At 44.6% G+C, this 24,072-nt stretch overlaps 1 protein-coding gene across 1 annotated transcript; it reads right to left on the bottom strand.

The window, feature by feature from the left end:
* Positions 1-750: 750 nt before the first annotated feature.
* On the bottom strand, positions 751-22,230 carry ENTPD8 (ectonucleoside triphosphate diphosphohydrolase 8). The gene is made up of 10 exons (XM_048512308.1): positions 21,895-22,230; positions 12,049-12,176; positions 11,023-11,140; positions 9,101-9,251; positions 7,253-7,412; positions 6,046-6,276; positions 4,266-4,523; positions 2,712-2,822; positions 1,769-1,906; positions 751-1,599 (listed from the first exon to the last, which is right to left on the bottom strand). The coding sequence occupies exons 2-10, from the start codon at positions 12,172-12,174 to the stop codon at positions 1,417-1,419; spliced, it is 1,476 nt and encodes a 491-aa protein (XP_048368265.1). The 5' UTR covers positions 12,175-12,176; positions 21,895-22,230; the 3' UTR covers positions 751-1,416.
* Positions 22,231-24,072: the final 1,842 nt, after the last annotated feature.

The raw sequence follows: 24,072 nt of genomic DNA, 5'->3' as shown, positions 1-24,072 counted from the left end.
TAGGGAAGGAAGCAGTGGTGGGATTCAAATAATTTAACAACCGGTTCCGATGGTGGGTTTCAAATAATTTAACAGCTGGTTGTTTACAAGCACCATTTTAACAACCGGTTCTGCCGAATCGGTGCGAACCTGCTGAATCCCACCACTGGGAGGAAGTATAAGGATAAATGGACCCAAGACCCCAAGTAATTCAATATATGCTGCTGGCCAGGACTAATCTAGAGGGTGCCAACTTTTTGTTGAGAATTTGTAGTGGCTTTAAACCATAAAAAGGTTCAGCTGGAAGAGTCGAAACATCTTGTTGAATCTAGCATCCTTTTTACAGAAAGTAGGAAGTGCTATCAAGTTGCAGCGAGCCAGTTATGGGGAAGAAGAAAGGCAAAAAATGAACAGAGGCGGTTTGCCATTGCCTGCATCTGTGTTGTGATTCTGGACTCTTTTGTTGGTTTCCCACTCAAGCACTAAGTGGGGCTGACCCTTCTTAACTTCTGAGATCTGACAAAATTGGGCTAACCTGTGTCAAACTAGATTTCTTTTCCCAATAGAGCCCCAATTAAATGCTTCCAGGATACCCATCAGCAGGGCCTTGAAGAAAATAGTCTTCCTCTGTTACCCCTACAGCATCTGATATCCATAAGTCTACTGCTTCTGGACATGGAAGCTTCACTTAGCCGCCATGGCTAAAAGCACACACTGTTTTAATCTCTCTTCAACCAGGACCATTTTAGTCTAAGTTTATACAAACCAATGACTTTTTAATTACCAGACTTTTTATTTCTGTTATCATGGCTTCACAAGTGCTTGTGCAGGTAGTATCTGTTGGGATGGGAAGACACTGAAACGCAGTATTTGCAACCACGTCTTTGTAAACACTAGAGCAGCACTCTTATCTTAACAGCATGGTGGTATTATGAGCAACCATACGCATGGTCTTCGTGTTCAAAGCTGTTCCCATATATTGTCTCAAAATTGTCAAAAACAGCCCTTTTAATGTAGTCCAATATCATGATTTCCCACATTACACATGGAAAGGATAGACAGGGGTTGAGAGTGTGTAGCTTGCCTTAGGTTACCTAGTCAGTCTGTGGGGGAGGCAAGATTTGAAGTGGGGAATGCCTGTTTCATGTCCATGATAGCTCAGGAAAAGTAGGAAATAATTTGACCTCAACAGTTCCTGCACATACAAAAAGTAAGTGGTTCGAACAACCAGCTGGCATCTGCTCTGTTAGGCCGGAGTGTTCCTTGGGAGGCTAGATGGGGTGGTAGGCCTAACCTTTGCCAAGTCAACGCTTCCCTCAAAAGAGAACATCTCTGCTCCTCTGGCTGTGTATCCGGGTCAAGTTAGGTGCCTCCCCCGACTGACCCCTCCAAATCCTGAAGTGCTGGGTGCAGTTTGTCTGAAGAGGGCTGTTTCTGTCACTTTAGAAAATAGATGAGCAGAAAAACGAGGCACAGCGCTAGCATCAGAACAATGAAGAAAATGCTTGCTATCCAAACGCCCTCTTCGTGTCCTCTCAGTGATTGGGGGGATTCAGTGGGGATCATGTTGGTAAGGTTTAGCATATATCCTAGGGTCCAGCCGATGTCTGAATTGGCAGCCTGCCGAAAGAAAGAACACAGAGCAATCAAAGCAGGAAGAGCTGGTGCCAGCCCTCGGCACTGGCAATCCTAGGAAGGTGGCACATGAAGCAGCAGTGGGATTCCTTTCCCCAGGATCTCTGGCTTGTGGATCCTAGCAGAATGACCCCTTGACCTTCTCTGCCCTCACCTTCATCTGGAAGGTAATACTCCGCCAGATGTCACTTTTGAAGCCATAACCGTCCACGAGGAGGGTGAGGATGTAATTGGCATTGGCACAGTAGCTCTTCAGACGAGACTCCCTCTCCTCGGGGTAATTTGACTTTAACTGGGAAAAAAGCAAAATATAAGATTTTGAGAGGAGGAAAAGGTAGTTTGTTAGTGATTCTGCTGCTCTGTAAACAAATGAACATTTTCTTCCTCTAGGGCAAGTGGGGGGGGGGAAACATGCTGCAGTTCTGCTTGAATGGGGGGAAAGCTGCACAGGGAAGGTGTCAATTGGCTAGTATCTGTGAGATTACCTCATGCTTCCTCTCCCTCCTACCTCCAACATTAGAACAGGGGTGTGTGTGTGAGAGAGAGAGTAAGAGGAAGTCTTTCCTAATCTTAGGGTAACATTCTAGCTGTTACACCAGACTAATTCTCATAAAAATAGCCTGCAGAGAAGAGGGTGGGAAGGTGAAATTGCATATGGTGCAAGGGTTCTGACATCTTCTTCTCAATCCCCATCTGAAATAGGCTCCCCACCACTTTGCAAATGCCATATACAACACACATATCAAGAAACAGGTCTGGGGCTGTAATTTGTTAGACAGAAGCTGGATGGGTCCTGCTGTGATTGTGGTGACTGTAGGCACAGATTGTACATCTTCACGTGGACGACACCTGTGTAGAAACATTTTGAGGGGTGCAATCTGGTATGCCCTAGTATGGCTCAACTTGAAAAGGCTGCCTCTGCTCTAATCCTCTGAGTTCTTCTATTCAGCCATTTCAGAATCCATTAGCCCATCTTCCTTTCAGCCGGTTGCCGCACCTGAATTTTTTGCTTCAGAGCTTACAGAAGACACCACAAGTAAGAAAGGGTAGCCTTTATCTGCCAGGTAGCCAACCATATCCCACAGGAATGTACACACCTCAGTCCAACTTCTGGCACAGAATTCCCGAATGGCAGCTTCTACAACATCCAGCGGCTGTCCCTCGGTCAAGTTCAGAAAGTTGAAGGTGTAGTAATATGCTGAGAAAGCCTGGGGGACAAAGAACAGGGTATCAATGGGAGCACCCATGCGGTTTTGTTACCCCAGATAGAGGGGAACTTTGAAGAGAGAGTTCGCACTGAGGGCAGTCCGCCCCGGTTGACAGTTTGATGGAAAGGAAGGGATCCAAAAGCCTAGCAGGAAAGGCCTCAAGATGTTAACTCCGGGGAAGATGTTCGTGTTCCCCTCAAAGACAGGACCGCTGAGGCAGGCAAACACTGCAAACTTGCTGGAATGAGTAAAAACATTTTGCAACACAACTCAGCCTAATTTGTTGGCTAGCAGCGGAAGCCTTCCCACATAATGCATTGCTTTCATTAATGCCCAGGAATTAAGATCACAGGGAGAGGCCCTCCTGATTGTCCCATCAATCAAAGAAAGTTCATTTGGTGAATGCACGGGGGAGAGCCTTTTCAATGACAGACCCATAGTTATGGAACAACCTACACAGAAAGGTACACCTGGCACCTTCACTTCCAGTTTTTAGGAGGCAGTGGAAGCTGGGGGTTTTTGGGGACTGCATTTGGTTAAGTTTAGAAGCAATCCTGAATAATGACTTCAAATTATGGTTTTTATGTTTTTTGAGTATTTTATTTGATGTGTTTGATCTATGTTTGCAAACTGCCATGAGCTCTGTGGGGAGGAAGGGCAGCAAATAAATGTTTTAGCTAAACAAACACATAAAAATAATGATCAGACCCCCTAAGGAGCCTTACAGAGCTTGAGCAGTGATGCCTTCCACTACTTTGCAACGCCAGCTAACTTTTGCGAAACTTGAACTGCTAGTTAACTCAGCTCAAATGTTTTGCAAGCAGATCTTGTGGCTGAGACAGACACAGCAAACCAACAAATGCTTAAGTTAATCTTTCAGCACTGACAGATCAAAATGCATGGAATTGCTTATTAGTTTAATCATGCATTTTAGCAAGAGGACCGGGGGAAATATACAAAAGTTATATGATGTGTCCCGCTATTTCCTGACATTAAATCTATATGAAGGTCCGAAGTTGGAGAGGTGACCAAAGTTTCATTTCTTAGAAGGCATATCTACAAACCATCTCGTTATGGTGGAAAGGTTCTTCAATTCCTTTCTTGACAAGTGCTAATAACATTTTAAACTCATCCGACACAGTCAAGCCCATGGAATAGAAATTCGCCCCCTGATCTCTCTGCAAACATAAGGAGTGCAGCATACACCCCATCCTCATCCCTGTTCCAGAGGTGTAGCTCCAAGGGGGTGGGGGGGATGCGCGACACACTGGGCACATGCCCCTGTGGGGGCATGGCGAGGGCATTCCAGGGGTGTTCTGGGGCAGGACAGGGGTGTTCCAGGATGGGTGCGGAAGACGCACCGGTGCACCAGGTGCTTTTCTCCCTTGCTATGCCTCTGCCCTGTTCCCTAGCATTTCAGGATCAACTACTGCCATATCATACCAGGAACTTTCCATGGACTTTCGGCTGGTAGACCCCATTGAATCCACAGGATGTGTTGTGATCGCATGAGAAATTGAAGATGTCCTTGAAGGTTTCCCGGCATCTGCCGGCATCTCCTATGCCACTTAGAATCACATTCCCAGAGGCTACAGGTTCCTGCCCTTCTGCGCATGGGCTGCTGTAGAAGGATGCCCTTGTGATGTTCTCAGAGTAACCCTCAGGATAGCAGGGGTGCTCAAACTGAACTGAGGTAGAGTTCTGGAGACAACAGCCAGAGTGAAACATTAAATCAGTCATAACAGAAGAAACCTCTACCACTGTAACCTTATAGCCACTGCACAGTGAAGGAAACGAGGGCCACAGAAAACTGGCTTAAATTAATGTTTCTAGCTTTGGGTGGCTCATGTCTACTAGTTACTAAATAACCAGCATGTTATAGTGGTCAGAATGCTGGACTAAGAGATTGGTGAGGGGAGCTTAGAACCCTCCTATCCTCACATGCCACAGTATTTACTCAAATTGGGTCTCCAGATGTCTGGGAATGGAGTTCTGAGCATGGAATTTGCAAAGCACATCTGACTGAAATTAGCCTTATGGCAGAATGCAGTGATAATTTAATGAAAAGTTAGGCCTGCTACAATAAGACCCTGGACAGCTGAGGTCAGTCAGATGAGAAAATGTGGAAAATCAATGGTGTGACTCTCATTCTAAACCAGGAGTTCCCAGCAGGGTGTCCGGGGGCACCTTTTCTGGTTCCCACCAAATGTATTTAGTATGTTGCGGGGAGGGGGGCTCAGCAAGGCTTCTGACTGGCTGCACAGATTAAGAGGAATCCTGTTAAACAGAGCTTCTGCCTGAAACACCGAAGTGTTACTATGGCCCCTTCCGCACATGCAAAATAATGCGTTTTCAAACCACTTTCACAACTGTTTGCAAGTGGATTTTGCCATTCCGCACAGCTTCAAAGAGCATTGAAAGCAGTTTGAAAGTGCATTATTCTGCATGTGCGGAATGAGCCTATTAGATTTATGCATCATCTCACTCCCTGACACTTTGTGGCTGGCTCCATCTTGTGTGGCAGCCATTTTTGTGGGCCCACTATATTGTGTCAGAAAACCAAAGGTAATATCAACAAAGAGGAGTTACACTTACAGAGTAAATAAATATACCAAGAAAACTGCAACCAGGCTATAGTGCAATAAAGGGATCTCTAAATATAAAATCCTCCAATCTGCCTAAGATATTCATGTTAATGATTATCGCAACGGTTATTGCATAAAGGGCTACTAATGATCAATAACCTTGTACTAAGGAGCCTAAGAGAATTAGCTATCTTCGTGTGAACAGAGTAGAGATTATTCTTTGTATAGTTATATTAATATATATATATTTAGAGATCCCTTTATTGCACTATAGCCTGGTTACAGAAATCCACAAGGCTCCTGCCCTAGATGGTTCAATGATAAAAAGCATTAACATAGGTTCACACATGTTCACAAGATACTGCTGGAAACAGACTGGGGTAAAGGACATGGTTTGTTTGTAAAAGTTTCCAAGTTCAATCCCCAACCTCTCTAGTCCAAGGATCATAAATGATATGTTGATGGGGAAAAAAACTTTTTTGCCTGGGATCCTTGCATGCCATTGGCAGTTGGTGTAAATTGGGGAAAAAATGTTTGCCCAAGGATTATCTCCTTCATTTTTAGTCTGAACCACTGTCCCCACCCTCCATGCCACGGTACTTGCTTGGGTGGCTTATGAACGTCAACAGATTACTTACAACAATAACCCGGAGGGCATGCAGGAGTGCCTGGTGTTGCCCGTAGCACAGATAGCTGTGGGTATAGATAGAGTAATCAAACCCATAGAGTCGGAACTGAGCCTCTTCATCTCTCTCTGTGATTGGGTCAGCTGGGACAAAACTTATTTGGGTCGATGCCCCTCCAAGATCCAGTGCCCCGCAGGGATGGGCTGATGCAGGGTGAATCCAGTCCCGATGTTCAATAGAATACTGAGGAGACACAACAGGGAAATGCAAATGCAATCAAAATACTTAAATGGACGGATACAGTTTAAAGACCTGCCAATTTTTCTTCTCCTGTGGTGGAACTCTGTGAAAAAGTGTCTCCCCAGATTTTATTTATCCTGGTCAGTTATGTTTCCTGTCATTGATAATGAAAGGCAAGCTTTTAAAGACATTGTCAGATTACTGCAAACCAATAAATAGCTAAGAGCCAGCAGGATGTACTGGGCCTTTCCCCACGCTCTTCCACCCCCCCCCCATGCGCGTGGTCATAAAAAGGCGCCCTTAAGAAGAGCGCCAGGGATGCCGTGCGCTGAGGGGGCGCGACAGCAGCAGTGTCGGGGCGGCTGCGCTGTCGCTGCTCCTGTCATGGGGAGTGCCAGAGGACCCCGCGCTACTCTCCTCAAGTAGCGTGGGGCTTAAGGTAAGTGGGGAAAGGCCCAGTGATTAAGAGCGTCATGCTCTAGTCTAGAGAAATCCACTTGAAGTCTGCTGGGTGACCTTAGGGCGGTCACAGTTCTTTCATAACTCTCTCAGTCCACATGGAATCAGCCAATGACAAACTACCTCCGAATCTCTCTTTTGCCTTGCAAACCCTATGGGGTCACCATAGCTGTGGCTTCATGGTGCTTTCTACTGCCAATAAACAACTGCTTAGTAACTGCCATCTTGAAAGCAAAGAGACAGGAAGGTCTGAAACAGAACTGCTTCAGAGTTAGGATTCAATGATTGCAAAGAGGGTGGGATCAGAGGCTATATAAATAAGTCATGGCAGCTAAAACTGCCGCAAAACAAAGGAGGAAATTTGGCCCAGCGTGTGTGAATTTTTTTCAAGCCCCTCCCAGTGAAAAAACAACTTTTGGAACAGTTTCCATGCTACCTTCACACCAAATTTTGCAGTTTTCCATACCCTGTTCCCATATTAAGCCTAAACCGTGTTACATTTTGGAAATACCCACTGCACCTTGGTGAAGGAGTCTAGCAGGTAGTTGATGGTGATCCATCCATAAGCACCCTCCTCCTTCCCAGTAAGGATTTTAGCCCCCTGGAAGTTTATGGGATATTCCTTGATAGTCTTGCTGACTTCTGCCAGAATCTTTTCTGCTGCAGATTCATTTTCTCGTCTGTAGGGTTCAAAATAAAATATTGTAAACATGTGAGAGTAATTAGCAATATGGGATTATCCATAGCCAGCTCTTTACTAAAAAAAAGAAAAAGGATGCTGATCTGAGGCAATCTGAAATCTACCGCGGGGAAATGTGAAAATGACAAGCAGTTATGCACATTAAGTTGGCTTGGGTATTTTAGCCACAGCTCTTGGGCATTGGAAATCTTGTTCATGGAGCCTCTAAGCAATATGCAAGGAATCCCAAGCAAGGAACCCCAACCCCAACCCCCCACCCCCAGCGTTTCATTGTAATACAGGGATATTACATGTGTAGACAAGCCCTTGTGAATAATTCAGTTTTGCATAGTTTGTGGAAAGCCTGAAGAGTGGAAACCTTCTTGACACTTCAGGTGAGCCAATCATAAGGTGGTAGCCACAACAAAGAATATATTTGTGTATGGGTAGTTGTTGATTTTGCCCATTTGTAGAGTGGCACCAGCTATCATGGTGGAGAATAAGGAAAGGGCGGTCCCAAGACTTGAGGGATCAAGGTCATGAAGTGCTTTGTATATGGCAGCCAACACCTCAAATTGCACCTGGTAACTGACGGGGAGCAAATGGAGTGACTGCAGAATGGAAACAATATGCTTGATCCATCTATACAAGCTAATAACTGATTCTGCACCAACTGGAGTCTTCATGTCGATTTTGAGGGGAGGCCAATGTAAAGTGCTTCACAGTAATCTAATTATAACCTGTGGAACCCCACAGGACAGGTCCCACATCAAAAGGAACTTGTTTGTTAAAAACAAAACAAAAGCAACATTAATTTCTTAGGAAGTGACAACTGAAACCTAATTTTAAATTGGGTTCAGAATCTGCCAGCTTTCTCCCAAAAGGCCACTTAAAGCTGCTATACATTTTTGTTTCTAAGCATAAGTGCTCGGACACTATTGCCATTCAGACAGAATCCTTTTAGTTATGGTATGCTGACCAAGTGGTGGGCACTTTCTCTTTTCACTTTACTCTGTTGTAATTTTAACAGGGGCAGAGATGCCTCCATCCAGCCCTATAGGAATCAGGGCACACCTGGTAGAATAGTCAGGATTCTCTGGCCGACCAACATAAATGCTTTTTAAAAACTGGTCTTCTTCGTTTTAATGCTGTTACTTTTCTTTTTCTGTTCGACTTAAGAAAAAAGATTCTTAAACTTGAACTTTGTCTGCTGTGGCTCCTTCCTTCACCTAAGGAAGGCTGATTCCGCATGGGCCAAAAACAGCAGTGTGAAAACAATGTGAAAACAGTATAAACCCTTTTGCACCGTTTTAAACCCTTTTACACTGTTTTCACACCGTTTTCACACTGCTGTTTTTGGCCCATGCAGAATCAGCCGAAGTCAAGAAGGGTCCCACATTTCTATAATTCTGCAGAGTGTATATAAGAGAAATGTTCAAAAGGGCATTTTTATGGCGGAACTAGCATAATGGAATTGTTAGAGACGGTGTTTTTATAAAGGGAATAGAACAGTAGCCTACTGTTCTGTTTTTTCTTCATTTCTCTGCCTTTTTGTAATTCATTTCTTTGCATTGCTTATATAGTATGCCATGTATTAATATTTGTTTGTTTGTGTGCATTGTGGTATAGTTTTGTAAGGCAGAAACTGGCAAGGGGTTGTGGCTAGAATGAATTAGGTACTGTGTGTACCTCAATAGTCTCATACCAGCCGTGGCTCCCAAATAAGTGGGTGCCTCCCGCTTTCTCTCTTCAGGAATCACTTTCATAGCTTCATCAAGGCATTCCCTGAGGGAGTCACCAGCTTGAGGCGGATCCTTGGCAAAACTTGAGATCCCAGATGCTGAAAGACAAGAAGGGGGATCAGGGGTCACTCTATGCCTGGATAATCCTGAATAGACCGAGAAACACACTGAACTGCTCCCTTCAAATCCCTCACACCTCAGTGTTCCCTTGTGACTGTTAGCACCCCTTGTAAGTACAAACCATGTCACAGGTCTAATGACATCTCAGTGTGGTTTCCCTGCATCCTTCTTCGATGTTGGTTTTGCCATTATCTGTTGCAAACTGCCACCTCCCTGCAAGCGAACACCTGCCTGTTTTTGATGACTTGGCAAAAAGCCATGGATGCAAATAAAAGGCCAGCTCCATCACTCAAGTCAAACTGTATGTGATAGGGAATCCAGTATGGTGTAGTGGCCCGAGGGCTACACTAGGACTACAGAAACCTACCTAGCCACCATCTTACTGGGTGACCAGCTGCCCTCATTCACTATCTACCTAATCCACCACACAAGCTTGTTGTGAGGAGAAACTGGAAGAGGGGAGAACCGTGTACGGCACTGCTAAATGCATCCGCTTACACCTATCTTCTTGTTCACATCCTAAATCAGGGTGGGTGTGTTCATGGTTAAAATTTATTTATTAATACATTAATTGGGTTTTTTTCCCCCACCATGGCTGAGCATGACAACCGGGAAGCTAAAACCCACCCCCTCCAGTAAATCAATGGACAGAGGACTTTAGAACTCTATCAGTATTTGAATGCATGACATACAGACAGCAACTGCATATGGACTTTTTTAAAAGAAGAAAGCCATTTACAGTTGCCCCAGACTAGTCTGGATGTAGTGGTTAAGAGCCAGTGTGATGTAGTGTTTAAGAGCAGGTGGATTCTAACCTGGAGAACTGCGTTTGACTCCCCTCTCTTCCACCTGAGTAGTAGAGGCTTCTCTGGTGAACCAGATGTGTTTCCACACTCCTACATTCCTGCTGGGTGACCTTGGGCTAGTCACAGTTCTCTCAGAACTCTCTCATCCCCACCTGCCTCACAAGGTATTTGTTGTATGGAGAGGAAGAGAAAGGAGCTTGTAAACCACTTTGCGTCTCCTTACAGGATATAAATTCAAACTCTTCTTCTTCTTTGATCTTGTCAGATCTCAAAAGTTAAGCAGCATCAGACTTGGGTTGAATTTGGATGGAGTGTGAAGTGGAGGCAGGCAACAGCAAACCATCTTTGAACGTCTGTTCCACTTGAAAACCCTGCAGGGTTGCCATAAGTCAGCTATGTGTAGACCCACCTCCACTATTGTATTTTTGTCATTACATCTATCTATCTATTTTCTTTCTTTTCTTAACTTTATTTAGTTGCTGGATTCAAAGTTTTTTTCCCCTTGTTCTTTTTAAAGAATTTTTCTTAAACCCCACCCCCCCTTGCACACCTTGCCTCATTCAGGGCAAGTGGTCTCAAGGCAGCTAGCAATATCATTGTTCCCTTCTCCATTTTATTCTAACAACCACCCTGTGAGGTAGGTTAAACTGAGAATGATTGGCCCAAGATCACCCAGTGAGCTTACATGGCAGAGTGGGGATTTGAACCGGCTTGTCCCAAAGCTTAGTCCAGCACTCTAACAGCTGCACCAGACTGAACCTGAACCCAAAAATTATTCTCTGCTGGATGGAATCTCATAGGGCCCAAAAGGCGTTTCTGTGGCCACTCCTGCCTGTGCCGCCTGATGCAGTGTCTTCTGTACCCCTGTATCAAACATTAGGAGAGCTACAGCAACCAGCCGCTGCTCTCTCCCACCACCTTTAGCACAAGGAGAAAAACTGACCGTTAACATGACAGGAGAAGGTTTGGCTGACCATGCCGGTGTTATTCTCTTTATCTGCTGGCCACTGATAGACAAACAGAGCAGTGTGGGATGAACCTGCATCAAATACCAGTCCATACTGAAGGAAGACATTCAGAACAAAATGAGTCAGGCACGGACAGGTGTATAAACTAAAGCAAACCTGAGCCACCAAGTCAAATCTGAGCGCCTTCTGAGCTCACAGGATGACTCAGGATGATCTCAGATGTATGGGAGGTATGGGGGACCACGCTGGAGGGCGGACTTTCTCTCTGCTCCACCCCACATATCTCACCCCACCCCACATATTCTCCCCCCCTCTTTAAGCAAACTGAAACCTCTTTTTTTAAAAGTAGGGCATTCATGTAAACTTTTGTTCATTTTTCTCTCTCTTCGTTTAAAAAAAGGGGAAATTGTTTTCACAAGCTCCAAAAAACTCTGGTGGGGAGATGGGCTTGTGACGGAGCTGGGCAGAGCTGGTTTCAGCAGCAAACTGGAAGAACTGGTTTCCCCAGGCTCAGAGCTGGACAAGGAATTTCAATGTCTGTATAAACTGCGGAGGGAGGGGGAAGCAGAGTCCTGCATCCAGCAACAATCAGAAAAAGCAAGAACTGTGCGTATCTCTGCATAGGTTGCAGAATTCTCTTTGATTCTATTTGCCACATGGAGAACCATATAGTTATTGGGGGCGGGGGGAACACACATGTTCTCTTCCTCTATGTTATAAGATCTATGTCATCAGACTGAAGAACTAGAAACTTGCTTTTCCAAACTGAGAATTTTTGAGGATTTTGTATAACTGGAAACTTTAGTGGGATAACCTTCCATTCTACCTTGGAATGAAACAGTTTTCAGACATGAGATAGCATAAGTTACTTTCCACTTCTGACAAAAAAAAATGGGGGGGCAGCCAACTTGAAGAAGAGAGCTGTTTGAGTTAAAGGTTTGCATCCTGCCACTGAAGCATACTTCCACATGCCTTGTCTCAGAACAATAGGTTGCACTCACCTTATTTTGCGGGGACGGGGTGACATTATGTATACCCACCAAGCTGAGAATCAGGGCTATGAGGGAGACTACGCCCAAAACCAGAAGGGCTACAGGGATGAAGGAACCATTCCAGTTGATACCCATTTCTAAGAGCAAAAGGGAGGAAAATATCAAAATTACCTTACACAGTCAAGGCAACTTGAGGTTGAGAACCTCTCAGGCTGATGTTTGCCACCTCCGCCCAAGCTGTGCACCAAAATCAATTGTACAGGTTTGTCATTGTGGGAAATAACACAATAGAAAGCGCTTTCACCTCCTCTGTTCAGCACCACTGATCCAATCACATTAACATTCCCTTCCTAACAGTCTTGAGATAAGCTAAACATTCAGGGGACACAGTCATGGGTCACATGGCACAACAGAGGGGGACCTTGGCAGCAGAGTATCCTAGGTGAGCCTTAGCATGATATAGTAGATGAGAGATGTAGACTCCGATCTGGAGAACCAGGTTCAATTCCCCCCTTCTCAGCATGAAGCCTGCCGGGTGACCTTGGGCTAGTCACAGTTCTCTCAGAACTCTTTTAGCCTCACCTGCCTCACAAGGTGCCCGTTGTGGGGAAGGGACTATGATTGTAAGCCACTTTGAGACTCCTTAAGGTAGGAAAAGTGGGGTATAAAAATCAGCCCTTCTGCTTCTCCATGGAATAGGGTTCCATATGTTGAGAAATACTTTTTTTCCTTTCTGAGCCCTGAGGAGCTGCTTCCTGTTAAAAATAAGACCCTGGACTAGACAACTTGCACAGTGTAGGGCCAGCTTCATATGAGGAAGCTCTTTCCTGAAGCTAAGCGGCTTGGAGATCAACGTTTGAACTGAGGCCTCTGTGAATGCTATCTTGATTTCTACGGAATAAAGGTAAGAGAGAAACTGTATACATAAATCTCATTTGGTCCCTCAGGCAGACTCAAAAAGGGTGTGCGTGTCAGGGACAGAGGCTGTGGAAAATAAATTCTTTTTCATAACTGGAACAATATGGGGACCTTTTTAGAACAGGAAAATTAGCAGTGGAGTTTGGTAAGTGAGATGGAGTGAGTGCCATATTCTTTCCCACCCACTGGTTCCCTCCCTCTCCAAATCAAACAGCTGCTGAAGTCACACACAACACATACATGCTGTAGGTTCCTGGAGTGACTGTCCCACTGTACGTTTCCTAGCCTAGTCATTCTGAAACGGCACGCTACGTCAACAATGCAATCTTAAACAAAGCTACACCCTTCTAAATTGGGCTCCAAAGGGCGTAACCAAGTTTAGGATGGCACTGTAAATCCTTAGGCTCCCAGGTGATCCCAGGTGATCAAATCATCCATTTGCAAAACAGATGGTCCGTTGCATCTCTGCGTGAGTCATTGATAACCATGCCTCCTTCCAGGTCAGCCTCTACTGGGGACAGGCAACACTGCTACACCTCTACATCAAGGTATGATTGGATTACTCAACCACTCCTGATGCAGGAATCACCTTCAGAGAAGGCTGTGCCTCTTCATGAGTCAGTCAAGAGTTATGCCCAGAATATTGTCTTGTTACAAAAACAAAAGAACAGCGCTTTTCATTTTCACACAGAATAATAAAATCGTGCTGCCATAGCCTTCCCTGGAACCCCACAAGCCACTGACAGTGTCTCAACCCCTGCAGAGGTAGGAATGCCTCTCGGGTTTATAAAGAAGGGTTAACTTATTGTGGCAGGTTCACTGGCAGAGCTCTGGAGGGAATGAGTCCAAAACAGGTTTGTATGTTATAGTAAAGTAAACACAAGTAAATGCAGCAGGCTGGTGCTAATCTCATCTCAAGGAAATTATTTCACTCTTCTTTTGTGGTTTTCTTTGCATTCTTTGTTTGCTAATGACAGGGAAGTCCGTTCTAATCGCCAGTGGTTCAGTCAAGGGATCTGTCTCTAAACAGGCGAAAGAGGAGTGGAACCATATGAAACTGCTTCAGAGTCTGTCCATTGGTACATCTCACTGAGTTTTTCATATTCTAACAAGCGTCAGCTCCCCAAGCACAGAACAAAAAATTTCCCATCACCTGCTACCTCCTTTAACTGGAGTTGAACCTGCTCATGTGAATCCTACATGTGAGCTCCCCAAGGCACCTGGTGGGCCACTGCGAGTAGCAGAGAGCTGGACTAGATGGACTTTGGTCTGATCCAGCTGGCTTGTTCTTATGTTCTTATGTTCTTATGTTCTCATATAAAGCCCTTCCTATAAAGTGCCTTGCCACTGAGTCACAACTCCTGCCTTAAATAAACAAGTTCAACATCCATCAGTATGTGGATATGTGTTTTATATATAAAACCCCAACCTATGAAGCTGGCTTCAGACAGTCTGTGTATCTTAATGTTGTCTCCTTTGACAGGCAGCAGCAGTTCTACACAGACACTGGCAGGAAGGGCTTTCTCCCTGCGCTGCCACCCAAAATGTAGAGCTGCCGAATACTGAATTGGACTATTGGTTCGTCAAGATTAGTGCTGTCAATTCAGATGGCAGCGGCTCTCCAGGATCCCAGGCACATTGCCACTACAAACGGATCCTTTTAAAAGGGGGGGGGGGTTGCCGTCCAAGCAGATGCACAAGCACTGAGCCACATTCCCTCATCCTTCAACTGGAGACTCCGGAGAGCAAACCTGAGATCTTCCTATGACAAACAAGCGCTGCATCGCTGTGCCAGCTTCACTAACAGTCTATCATCCAACTTTCACCACTTAAAACAAGATACTGCTGTACCTGACATCCTTATTGCACAACAGAGGCAGCTATACTTGTTGGAGGGAGATAGAAGAAAAAGAAGAAGAAGAAGAAGAAGAAGAAGAAGAAGAAGAAGAAGAAGAAGAAGAAGAAGAAGAAGAAGAAGAAGAAGAAGAAGAAGAAGAAGAAGAAGAAGAAGAAGAAGAAGAGGAGGAGGAGGAGGAGGAGGAGGAGGAGGAGGAGGAGGAGGAGGAGGAGGAGGAGGAGGAGGAGTTTGGATTTATATCCCCCCTTTCTCTCCTGCAGGAGACTCAAAGGGGCTTACAATCTCCTTGCCCTTCCCCCCTCACAACAAACACCCTGTGAGGTAGGTGGGGCTGAGAGAGCTCCGAGAAGCTGTGACTAGCCCAAGGTCACCCAGCTGGCATGTGTGGGAATGCACAGGCTAATCTGAATTCCCCAGATAAGCCTCCACAGCTCAGGCGGCAGAGCAGGGAATCAAACCTGGTTCCTCCAGATTAGATACATGAGCTCTTAACCTCCTACGCCACTGCTGCTCCTAAAATAGATAGGTTCACTAATCTAATCTAGCTGGATGGGGATGGATGCACGCAGCGTCCATCCTCTCTACGCACATGGTGCTGCAGAAGGTTAGAGAGAAGGAGAGTGAGCCCAAAGGAAGTCCCTGAGAGTATCAGTCTAACATCAAAGGGATAGTGCCAGTATGATAGAGTAAAGGTGTCAATCCCTAGGTCCCTATCTAGCATCGAGCTTACTAGTAAACCGCCCTCTGTGGTTGAGGCAGGAAACAGCGCAAAGTCCTTCTCTTCCAACAATACTATAGATGTGGCAACTCAAATTCAGTTACAATAATATGTATAAACTCTTGGGGTGCCTTACAGACCAAGAGGCATAATCGGGGCAGAAACTTCTGTGGACTTAAAGCCCATTTTATCTGGTGCATGAAGTGGTTGGTGCGCACGCACAATCACAGGCGTAAAGAAAAACAAATAGTATAACAATGGGGGACAAAGACTGAGATTTCTGCGGAAATATATTTCAAATAAGCACATCAGTATAGTAGTGATTTGCAACAGCAGTGCAATTTACCAAACTTTGCTACTGCAATTAACATCTTTACATGGGAGTGAAACTCCGTTGTTTCCATTACAGCTAGAAACAAATTTACTGGAATGAGGGAGTAGGCTGATATGTTCTGACCAACTGCATAGCTTCTACTGTGCATGCCAAACCCTACGCATTTTTATTTGAAAGTAAATTTCATTTTCTTGAAGGGAATTTCTTTCTCAGTATATGTCAGGGGTCTGCAACCTGTGGCTCTCCAGATGTTCATGGACTACAAATCACATCAGCCCCTGCCAGCATGGCCAATTGGAGAGCCACAGGTTGCAGTCGACTGGTATATGTGCACTGAGTTGCAACCTTACTTTTGAACCTGGAATGTTTTGCTTTTGAATCCCTAAATTGACTAGAAAAACCATCTAACATAAGATGAAAAAACAAAACATATGGCTGGTTAGCATGCAAGTAGTTTGTGGCTGCTTCACTCTATGACTTTTTTTTTTGTCCTACTTGAGGATCCTGTTTCTGTATTCAGGGCCAACAAAAATAAAACTGGTTCCCCATGCCACTGAATTGAGCACTATATTCCCCATTTCAAAACATCGGGCACTCACCGAACCAAGGTTAAGATCCTTGGAAACAAGATAAGCAGATTCCTTTCATCAAAGGTCTTTATTCTTTTCCCTATAATTATGCCTTTACATTTGTTCGCTTAATTGCTTCCTGTTAACTAACGGTAACCATGACATCCCTCGAGAGGTAGCAGTTTCTTTAATTACAGCTTCCCCCAATTGTTCATTTTCTTTTCTTTTTCATGATGATCACCATTGTGCCATTATGGGAACAACAAGAAAGGTTTTGCTGCAAAGAGAAAAGTTGTATCTTAAGCTTCTCCCACCACTTGCAATAAAGATCCGTTCAGTGAAGAAGGCGAGGAAGTAGAAGCTGATTTAAGACAGCTGTGAGGATGGAAATGCCCTTTCCAGACATGGGAGGAGGGCATCATAAATCGGTATATGTGCCTGGAGGAAAACAGGTTCATAACTTCAACCTTTACCTTCAATGTATGCTCATATACTGGAAACACCATATAGATCCTATACATATACAAGCATGCGAGACTGTCTCCACAGGTTCAGAAAGCTTACCGGTACTTTTCAAGTCTCTCTAAAATACTCAGGAAAAGCCATATGGCTTTGCAGAGGTGTTCCTAAGCAAATGCATAGATGAGAGGGGGCAGCCTCCCCAATAGTCATCAGTCCTCCCTAGAGGCAATACTATTCAATTGAAGCAGAAAATGAAACACTAAAAGACTCCTACTGCGCAACACCCTGCTTGGCTCAATCCCTTGTAGTATATATAAATTACATACAGAACTGGTCTGAGATCAGGGAATAATTTGCCTGTTCAACAACGGCTGTGAGATTTGATGGCAAATACCCTTGGTTACATTCTGAAGATCACTTGGGAATTTCTCCTGCCATACCCACTCACCATAAAGCATGGCAACCAAGAAGAAGAAGAAGAGGAGGAGGAGGAGGAGTTTGGATTTATATTCTACCTTTCTCTCCTGTAAGGAGACTCAAGGTGGCTTACAAGCTCCTTTCCCTTCCTCTCCCCACAACAGAAGGGCAGTAGAGAGGCAAATAGAATTTTTGTATTCAGAATAGCTAAAAAGCATTATGCTCATTCTTATCCATGGGCAACCTTTACCAGGTCTATCTGGTAACCATGTAAGGATGGATAACCATGTATGGATCATCTCTGCACTACTTAATGTGTCCTCTACTGAGGGCTGGTTCTTGTTGAGAACTGTACAATAGGCACATGCCTTCTTTGTTTATGTATCCCCTGTAATTTGATGTAGTTATATAAATTGTCTTAGTGCTCTTATATCCATGAGTCTGATTTGATTTCATTTTGCTTTGATGTAGAAAGAAAGTTGATTTGTTTGAAATGTGGTGTTGGAGGAGAGTTTTATGGATGTATAAAATGCCAAAAATATAAATGAGTGGGTTCTAGATCAAATCTTGTCTGAACTCTTCCTAGAAGATAAAATTACTAAACTGAAGCTGTTGTTCTTTGATCATATTATGAAAAGGCAATCCCTGGAAAAGACAATATTGCTAGGAAAAATTGAAGGCAGCAGGAAAAGAGGAAGACCCAACATGAGATGGATTGACTCTATAAAGGAAGCCAAGGCCTTCAGTCTGCAAGATCTGAGCAAGGCTGTTAACGATAGGATATTTTGGAGGTCAGTAATTCATAGGGTCACCATAGATCAGAAGTGACTTGATGGCACTGACACACAAGTTTAAGGCCTTTCAATAAAATGTTTAATTCCTATTAGTATTCTGTAGCTTCCTAATGGCAATTGTTTACTCAACAGGATAATAAGAACCAAAGATGGCAGATCCCCAAAGATGTTTTTATTTATTTTTATTTATTATTAAACTTATATACCGCCCTCCCCCGAAGGGCTCAGGGCAGTTCACAACAAGCAAACAAAACAAACAGGCAAATAAACAGACAAACACCGTACATTTAGTACTGGCCCACATTAAAATACAGCGCTCAAATCATAATATACCATTTCAAAAACCACAGATGGCGTCTAACAGCTAAAACTCCTCTAAGGAGGGACAGCAGCTGTTAAAGGGGGGGCATCAGCGGCTGGCCTCCCCAAAAGCCCGGCGGAATAGCTCAGTCTTACAGGCCCTGCGGAACTCATTAAGGTTCCGCAGGGCCCGGACAGCTGGAGGAAGAGCGTTCCACCAGGCAGGGGCCAGGGCCATGAAAGCCCTGGCCTGAGTGGAAGCCAGCCGCATCATGGAGGGGCCGGGGACCACCAGCAAATTGGCCTCTGCTGAACGCAGAGATTTGAAATGTTCAGGATCACTACACAGAAACAGGCAATAGCAAACCACTTCTAAATGTCACTTGACTTTAAAATCCTAAGGGATCTCCATAAGTCTGCTATGATTTGATAGCAAAGGTCTCCTGCCCAAGAGATCTAATTCATGCAAGCTAGGCAGATCGCCTCCCACAGAAGTAGGACATTTAGAAAAGTGATCTACAGGGCAACCCTAAGTCCACTTTCCTGAGAGTAAAGCCAGTGAGTGTACCTGGGTAGATTGTTCTCCTTAATGCCTAAGCAAAAGAGCATAGCTAATTGGCCAGCTGAGACACTTTGAAGGCCTGGTCCCCTTTTAATGAAGTCACACACTAGGGTAAATGATTAGCCCAGATTTCAAAACTTTCGGTGTTTGTCGCTTTCACTGCATTTCTATCAGAAAAGCTTCTTGGGAAAGCCCTGATGATCCGCTCTCTGATTGGGTCTTGAAACTGGGACATTTGGGGCAGGAAATTGCAAAAGTTAGCTCTGGAGCTGCAAAATAAAACAAAAAACAAAGCCCGCTGTAGAAAGTAGCTAAGATGCTCGTTTAGTAATTTATTGCATCCGTCTATTGCTGCAAAAAGAATGCTGGCTCTTTTCCTTGTCGAATATATTTACAAGCTTAAAATAAAGGAAGGGGCACCCACACTAAGCCAAAAATGGAATTCTTAGCACTGTTAAAAGAACAAAACAAAGTCAGCTCTCCGAGTATTTATGGTTCTCACGGTGGAAAATTGACACTATCCCTAGCTGCCAAACAACACATCCTTGGTTATAAGCCAAGAGAGACGTGATGGTGGTGGGAAGTGATATCAAGTCATAGCAGATGAATGGCGACCCCTTAGAGTTTTTGAGGCAAGAGATGTTTAGAGGTGGTTTGCTATTGCTTCCCTCTGTGTAGTGACCCTGAAGTCTTTGGTGATCTCCCATACAAATACTAATCAGGACCAACAGACATACCTCCCACCCCCACCCCCCGCCACCAACTGATTGCCGTGACAATCGCTAACAACAGGAGTCAACTGGCTGTCACAGCAAAATGGTTATGAGGTCAACTATGAACTGGGAAGACCTGGTTCAAATCTTGCCTGTGCCAAGAACTTGCTTAAAATACCCTGTTTCTCCTAAAATAAGACATCCCCTGAGAATAAGACGTAGTAGAGGTTTTGCTGAAGTGCTACATATAAAACATCCCGCAAAAGTAAGACATAGCAAAGTTTTTGTTTGGAAGCATGCCCATCGAACAGAACACCAGAGCATGCAGCTGTGGAGCGGAAAAATAAGACATCCCCTGAAAATAAGACATAGCGCATCTTGGGGAACAAAAATTAATATAAGACACTGTCTTATTTTCGAAGAAACACGGTAGCATCTGCTTCCTCAGCTTTCGTTCCCCCCTTCAGCAATACTGACCAGCCTTACTGGGTTGTTATGAAGCTTTATAAGATATCAAGTTCTTTGAATACATTGCCAGGTACAGGGGCTGTGTTTGATGCTTGTGAGTTTCCCTTAAAAGCACCTTCCAAGACTTCTTTGGGTTGGGGAAAATGGCGCAAAAGAGAAGGCTGGAACCCCTTCTCCAAGTCTGAATTTGGCCTCACACATGCAGGGATGAAGAGAACCCGCAACTGGTGTGTGACTATGTTACAGGTTTGACACAGGTTGGAGACAGGACACCAGACCTAGAGTGTGTTGTACACTTTGTTATGTGTGAAATGGTTAGTTACTTCATGAGTCAGTTTTATATCACATAACCCATGTAACTGTTGTCATAGTAATTGTTTTTAACGTTAATATTTTATTGACAGATCTGGATATTTTCAATTCAAAACTGGCAATAGAAAAAAATGACCCTACAGATAAATGCTGTGTCTATTATTCAAGAAGATGTCCATAAGCTGTTTTATACATACAGCAGCTCAGCCCTGATAGGAGCCTCATATTTTTGGCGAAGGAGAGTTCAGGGTCTCTGTGGAAGTTCTGAGAATTTTCAGTGACTGTTCTGATAGCTGTCAGAAACAAAATAAGTAAACTGAAGAAACTGGATGTAGAGCACCCCATAGACCAAGAGGACTGGAAACTGTGCAATTGTTGAGGGAAGGGATGTAAAATAACACCCATCTTAAAACGTTCAGAATTCAATCAGTAACCTCTGAATAAAGAATAGTTTTCATAATTTATTTTTCAAAATTTTGACTTTGAGGAATACTGTTTTTAAAAAACCCCATGTCATTAGATTTTAAGGCAATAACATGAAACTATTCACTTGTTAAGCTCACTGTTCTTAAAAAAACCCAAACCAAATCCAACAGCACTCGAAATGGAGAAAACAACATATTCGAGAAAATAAGTTTTCAATTTATACAGCCAAATTGGATCCTTTCCATCCCTCACAGATTTATTTCACCCGCAGATGGCATCTCAATTTTACACCACAGGGGTATCTGACTAAATGGTTGTGAGGTCAGCCTCCTTCCAAGACAGGCTAACCTTGGAGCAAAAGCATCCTGGACACATCTTCCCCCACCTTTCCAATGACAGCTGACAGGACAAGATGACCTTTACTAAATCACCAATCACAATGAGCCTGCAAGGCATGATACAAATCCAAGCTAGCCTGAGAACTATAGAACGGGAGTCTTCGATTTGAATCTCATCTTGGCCACAAAAATGCAGGGGAATGGCCTCAGGCGACCCGCTGTTTTCAGCCTTCTCCTTTGTGATCTGAGGATGAGCAGGCTGACCTGCCTTTCAAGGATCTGAGGATGAACAGGCTGACCTACCTTTCAAGGGTTTGCAAACATTAATGAAATAGTACATGCCTGAGTGTCTCAAACAATGAAATAAAAGGCACTTCAGATGAAGTATTACTGAAGTGTTATCTCTCTCAATCACTTTCTCCTCAGCTGGGATTGCAACTGGCAGAAGACATGGCCATCTAATAACTACCCACTGGGGAAGCCTCTATTTGCTGGGTTAACTGGGGCAATCTGCAGTGAAGATCAAAACCAAAATCCCTCCATATTCATCTGACTGTATACAATTTTATGTTGTGACCCGCCCTGAGCCCTGCGGGGATAGGGCTGGATATACATTCAATAATAAATCGGTTGGCAGGGAGAGGAGCAATGGGCATTTGCACTTACCTCCAGAAGGCAAAGAAGAGCGAGACTCCTGGGCACCAAAAACGCTTGTCACCACCCAGCAGTGTTCTCTAGTTGGCGTGCAACTGTGCAAAGGTTGCCTGTCTGTTGAAGTTTGTTCAGTTAATCAAGCCCCCACTTCCTCCCTCCTCACCCGTCATTGCAACTGGAATCCTCTCCTTCCTTCCCCCTTCCTGGCTGCAAAGAGCACACCCCCTGTGGCATATCCTGCCCACACGTTTGTTTACAGGCCAGGCTCAAGCCAAGCAACTTCTTTAGCGGAGCACATCAAGTCGCCACAGTTTGACACGGAAGAAATAAAACAACAGTTTCCTTGATGGGTTCACAATGAGTATCAAGGACACGGTGTTTGAACTGGCTTCTCCTGTTTCAAAGTGCTGCAGGTGAAGGAACACCTGGGGAGCAGGAGAGACAGGCCCAAGCACTCAGCAAAGTCACCCACCAGGAGGTGGCAGGGTGGCATACCACTCGCTTCTGTTCTGGCCTGCCTCCTCCACAGTCTATTCATTCCTGCGTAGAACATTTATTCTTCGAGACATGCTGGAAAAGCATATAAGGTGTACTAAAAATCTATGGATTTAAAAAAATCAAGATCATTTGTCCAGGGACAGCCAGGGATTTCTCTGGCATCACCAACATACATGGCACAGCCAAAAAAAGGCAGATCTCTGCTGTGAAGAATTTACAGTTTAAGTCAACCACAGGTAGAGCTGCCAGCTCTGGGGTTGAAAATATCTGGAAATGATCTTGTCAGATTCTTGCTGGCAAGGAATTCTAAGGCTAGTATAAATAGGAAGGTGATAGCGGACATCCTTGTCTCGTTCCTTTTTCAATCTGAATCTCTTCTGTCAAGGCACCATTGATTAAAATTCTCGGGGGTTTTTTGTCTAGTATATATTCTTTGCATCCATTCTAAAAATCTAGAGCCACAATTTATATATTCAAGAATCTTTAGCATAAACCTCCAGGAAATGAAATACCTAAACATATAAATAGTGTTTACATCATGGTGGGATGCCCACTGGAAATACTAGACTGGTCTCCATCCAATTGCATTCCTGATTCTGCAGCTTTCTGCTTCCAGGGGAATCGTCCTGCTGGAACCATCCACGTTTGCCTTTAGGTCAGTGGTGGCAAACCTCTGGCATGGGTGCCAGAGGTGGCACTCAGAGCCCTCTCTGGGGGCACACACAAACAGTCACCCCCCCCCCCACACACACACACACATCTAGGCTGGCCTGGGCCGCTGGGCTCAAATATTAGCATTAAACCTAAGACCAGGTTTTGGGGAAGCACTGTAGGTAAACCTGCTAAGAGCTGTTAAACCTCACTGATTTTCATGCGAAGAACTAAAGTGTGATCCTTTACCTGGAAGTAAGCTCGGTTGCTGGCAATGGGACTTGCTTCTGAGTAAACCCTCCTAGGGTCATGATTCACCCTTTGGAAGAGTTCAAAGCAAAGCCACCGACGACCACCAAGCTTACTCCCGGAGCCAACCACTTTTTCTAAACTAAAACCTCAGTATTCAGGTTAAATTGCCATGTTGGCACTTTGCAATAAATAAGTGGGTTTTGGGTTGCAATTTGGGCACTTGGTCTCGAAAAGGTTCGCCACCACTGCTCTAGGTGATACAATAATTAGAGCTAGAGTTGCCTGGTCCTCACGGGACATCAGTGGGGAAGGGGGGCGTAGAGCCATTTGGGAGGGGAAGAAAACCTCTTGTAGGCCCCAGATGGTGGCTCATGTGCAGCAACGGATCTTGTACCCCTCTTCACCTCCATTTTTTCATCATAACAGTGTGGTGAGGCTGAATGTGTACAGTTGGCCCAAGTTCATGCAGCCAGTTCCATGGCTGAGAGGTGATTTGGCCCTGTCCATCTACTCCCAGTCCAACAGTCTAACTAGGGATGCCAGCCTCTAGGTGGGACCTGCGGATCTCCTGGAATGATGATAGCTCATATCTAGCATACAGAGATAAGCTTCCCCAGAGAAAACTGATGCATTGCAAGGTGGGCTCTATGACCTTGTAATCCACTGTGGCCCCTGCACTCCACAGGCTCCATCACCAAATCTACAGGAGTTTTCCAGTCTGGATCACACACGCACACACACAAAAACCACGCACACACACCGCCTCTGCTATCCAAGTCCTTTGGGACT

This window comes from Sphaerodactylus townsendi, linkage group LG12 (genome assembly GCF_021028975.2).
Source record: "Sphaerodactylus townsendi isolate TG3544 linkage group LG12, MPM_Stown_v2.3, whole genome shotgun sequence".
Lineage (NCBI taxonomy): Eukaryota > Metazoa > Chordata > Lepidosauria > Squamata > Sphaerodactylidae > Sphaerodactylus > Sphaerodactylus townsendi.
This window is presented reverse-complemented; position numbering and strand designations above follow the sequence as displayed.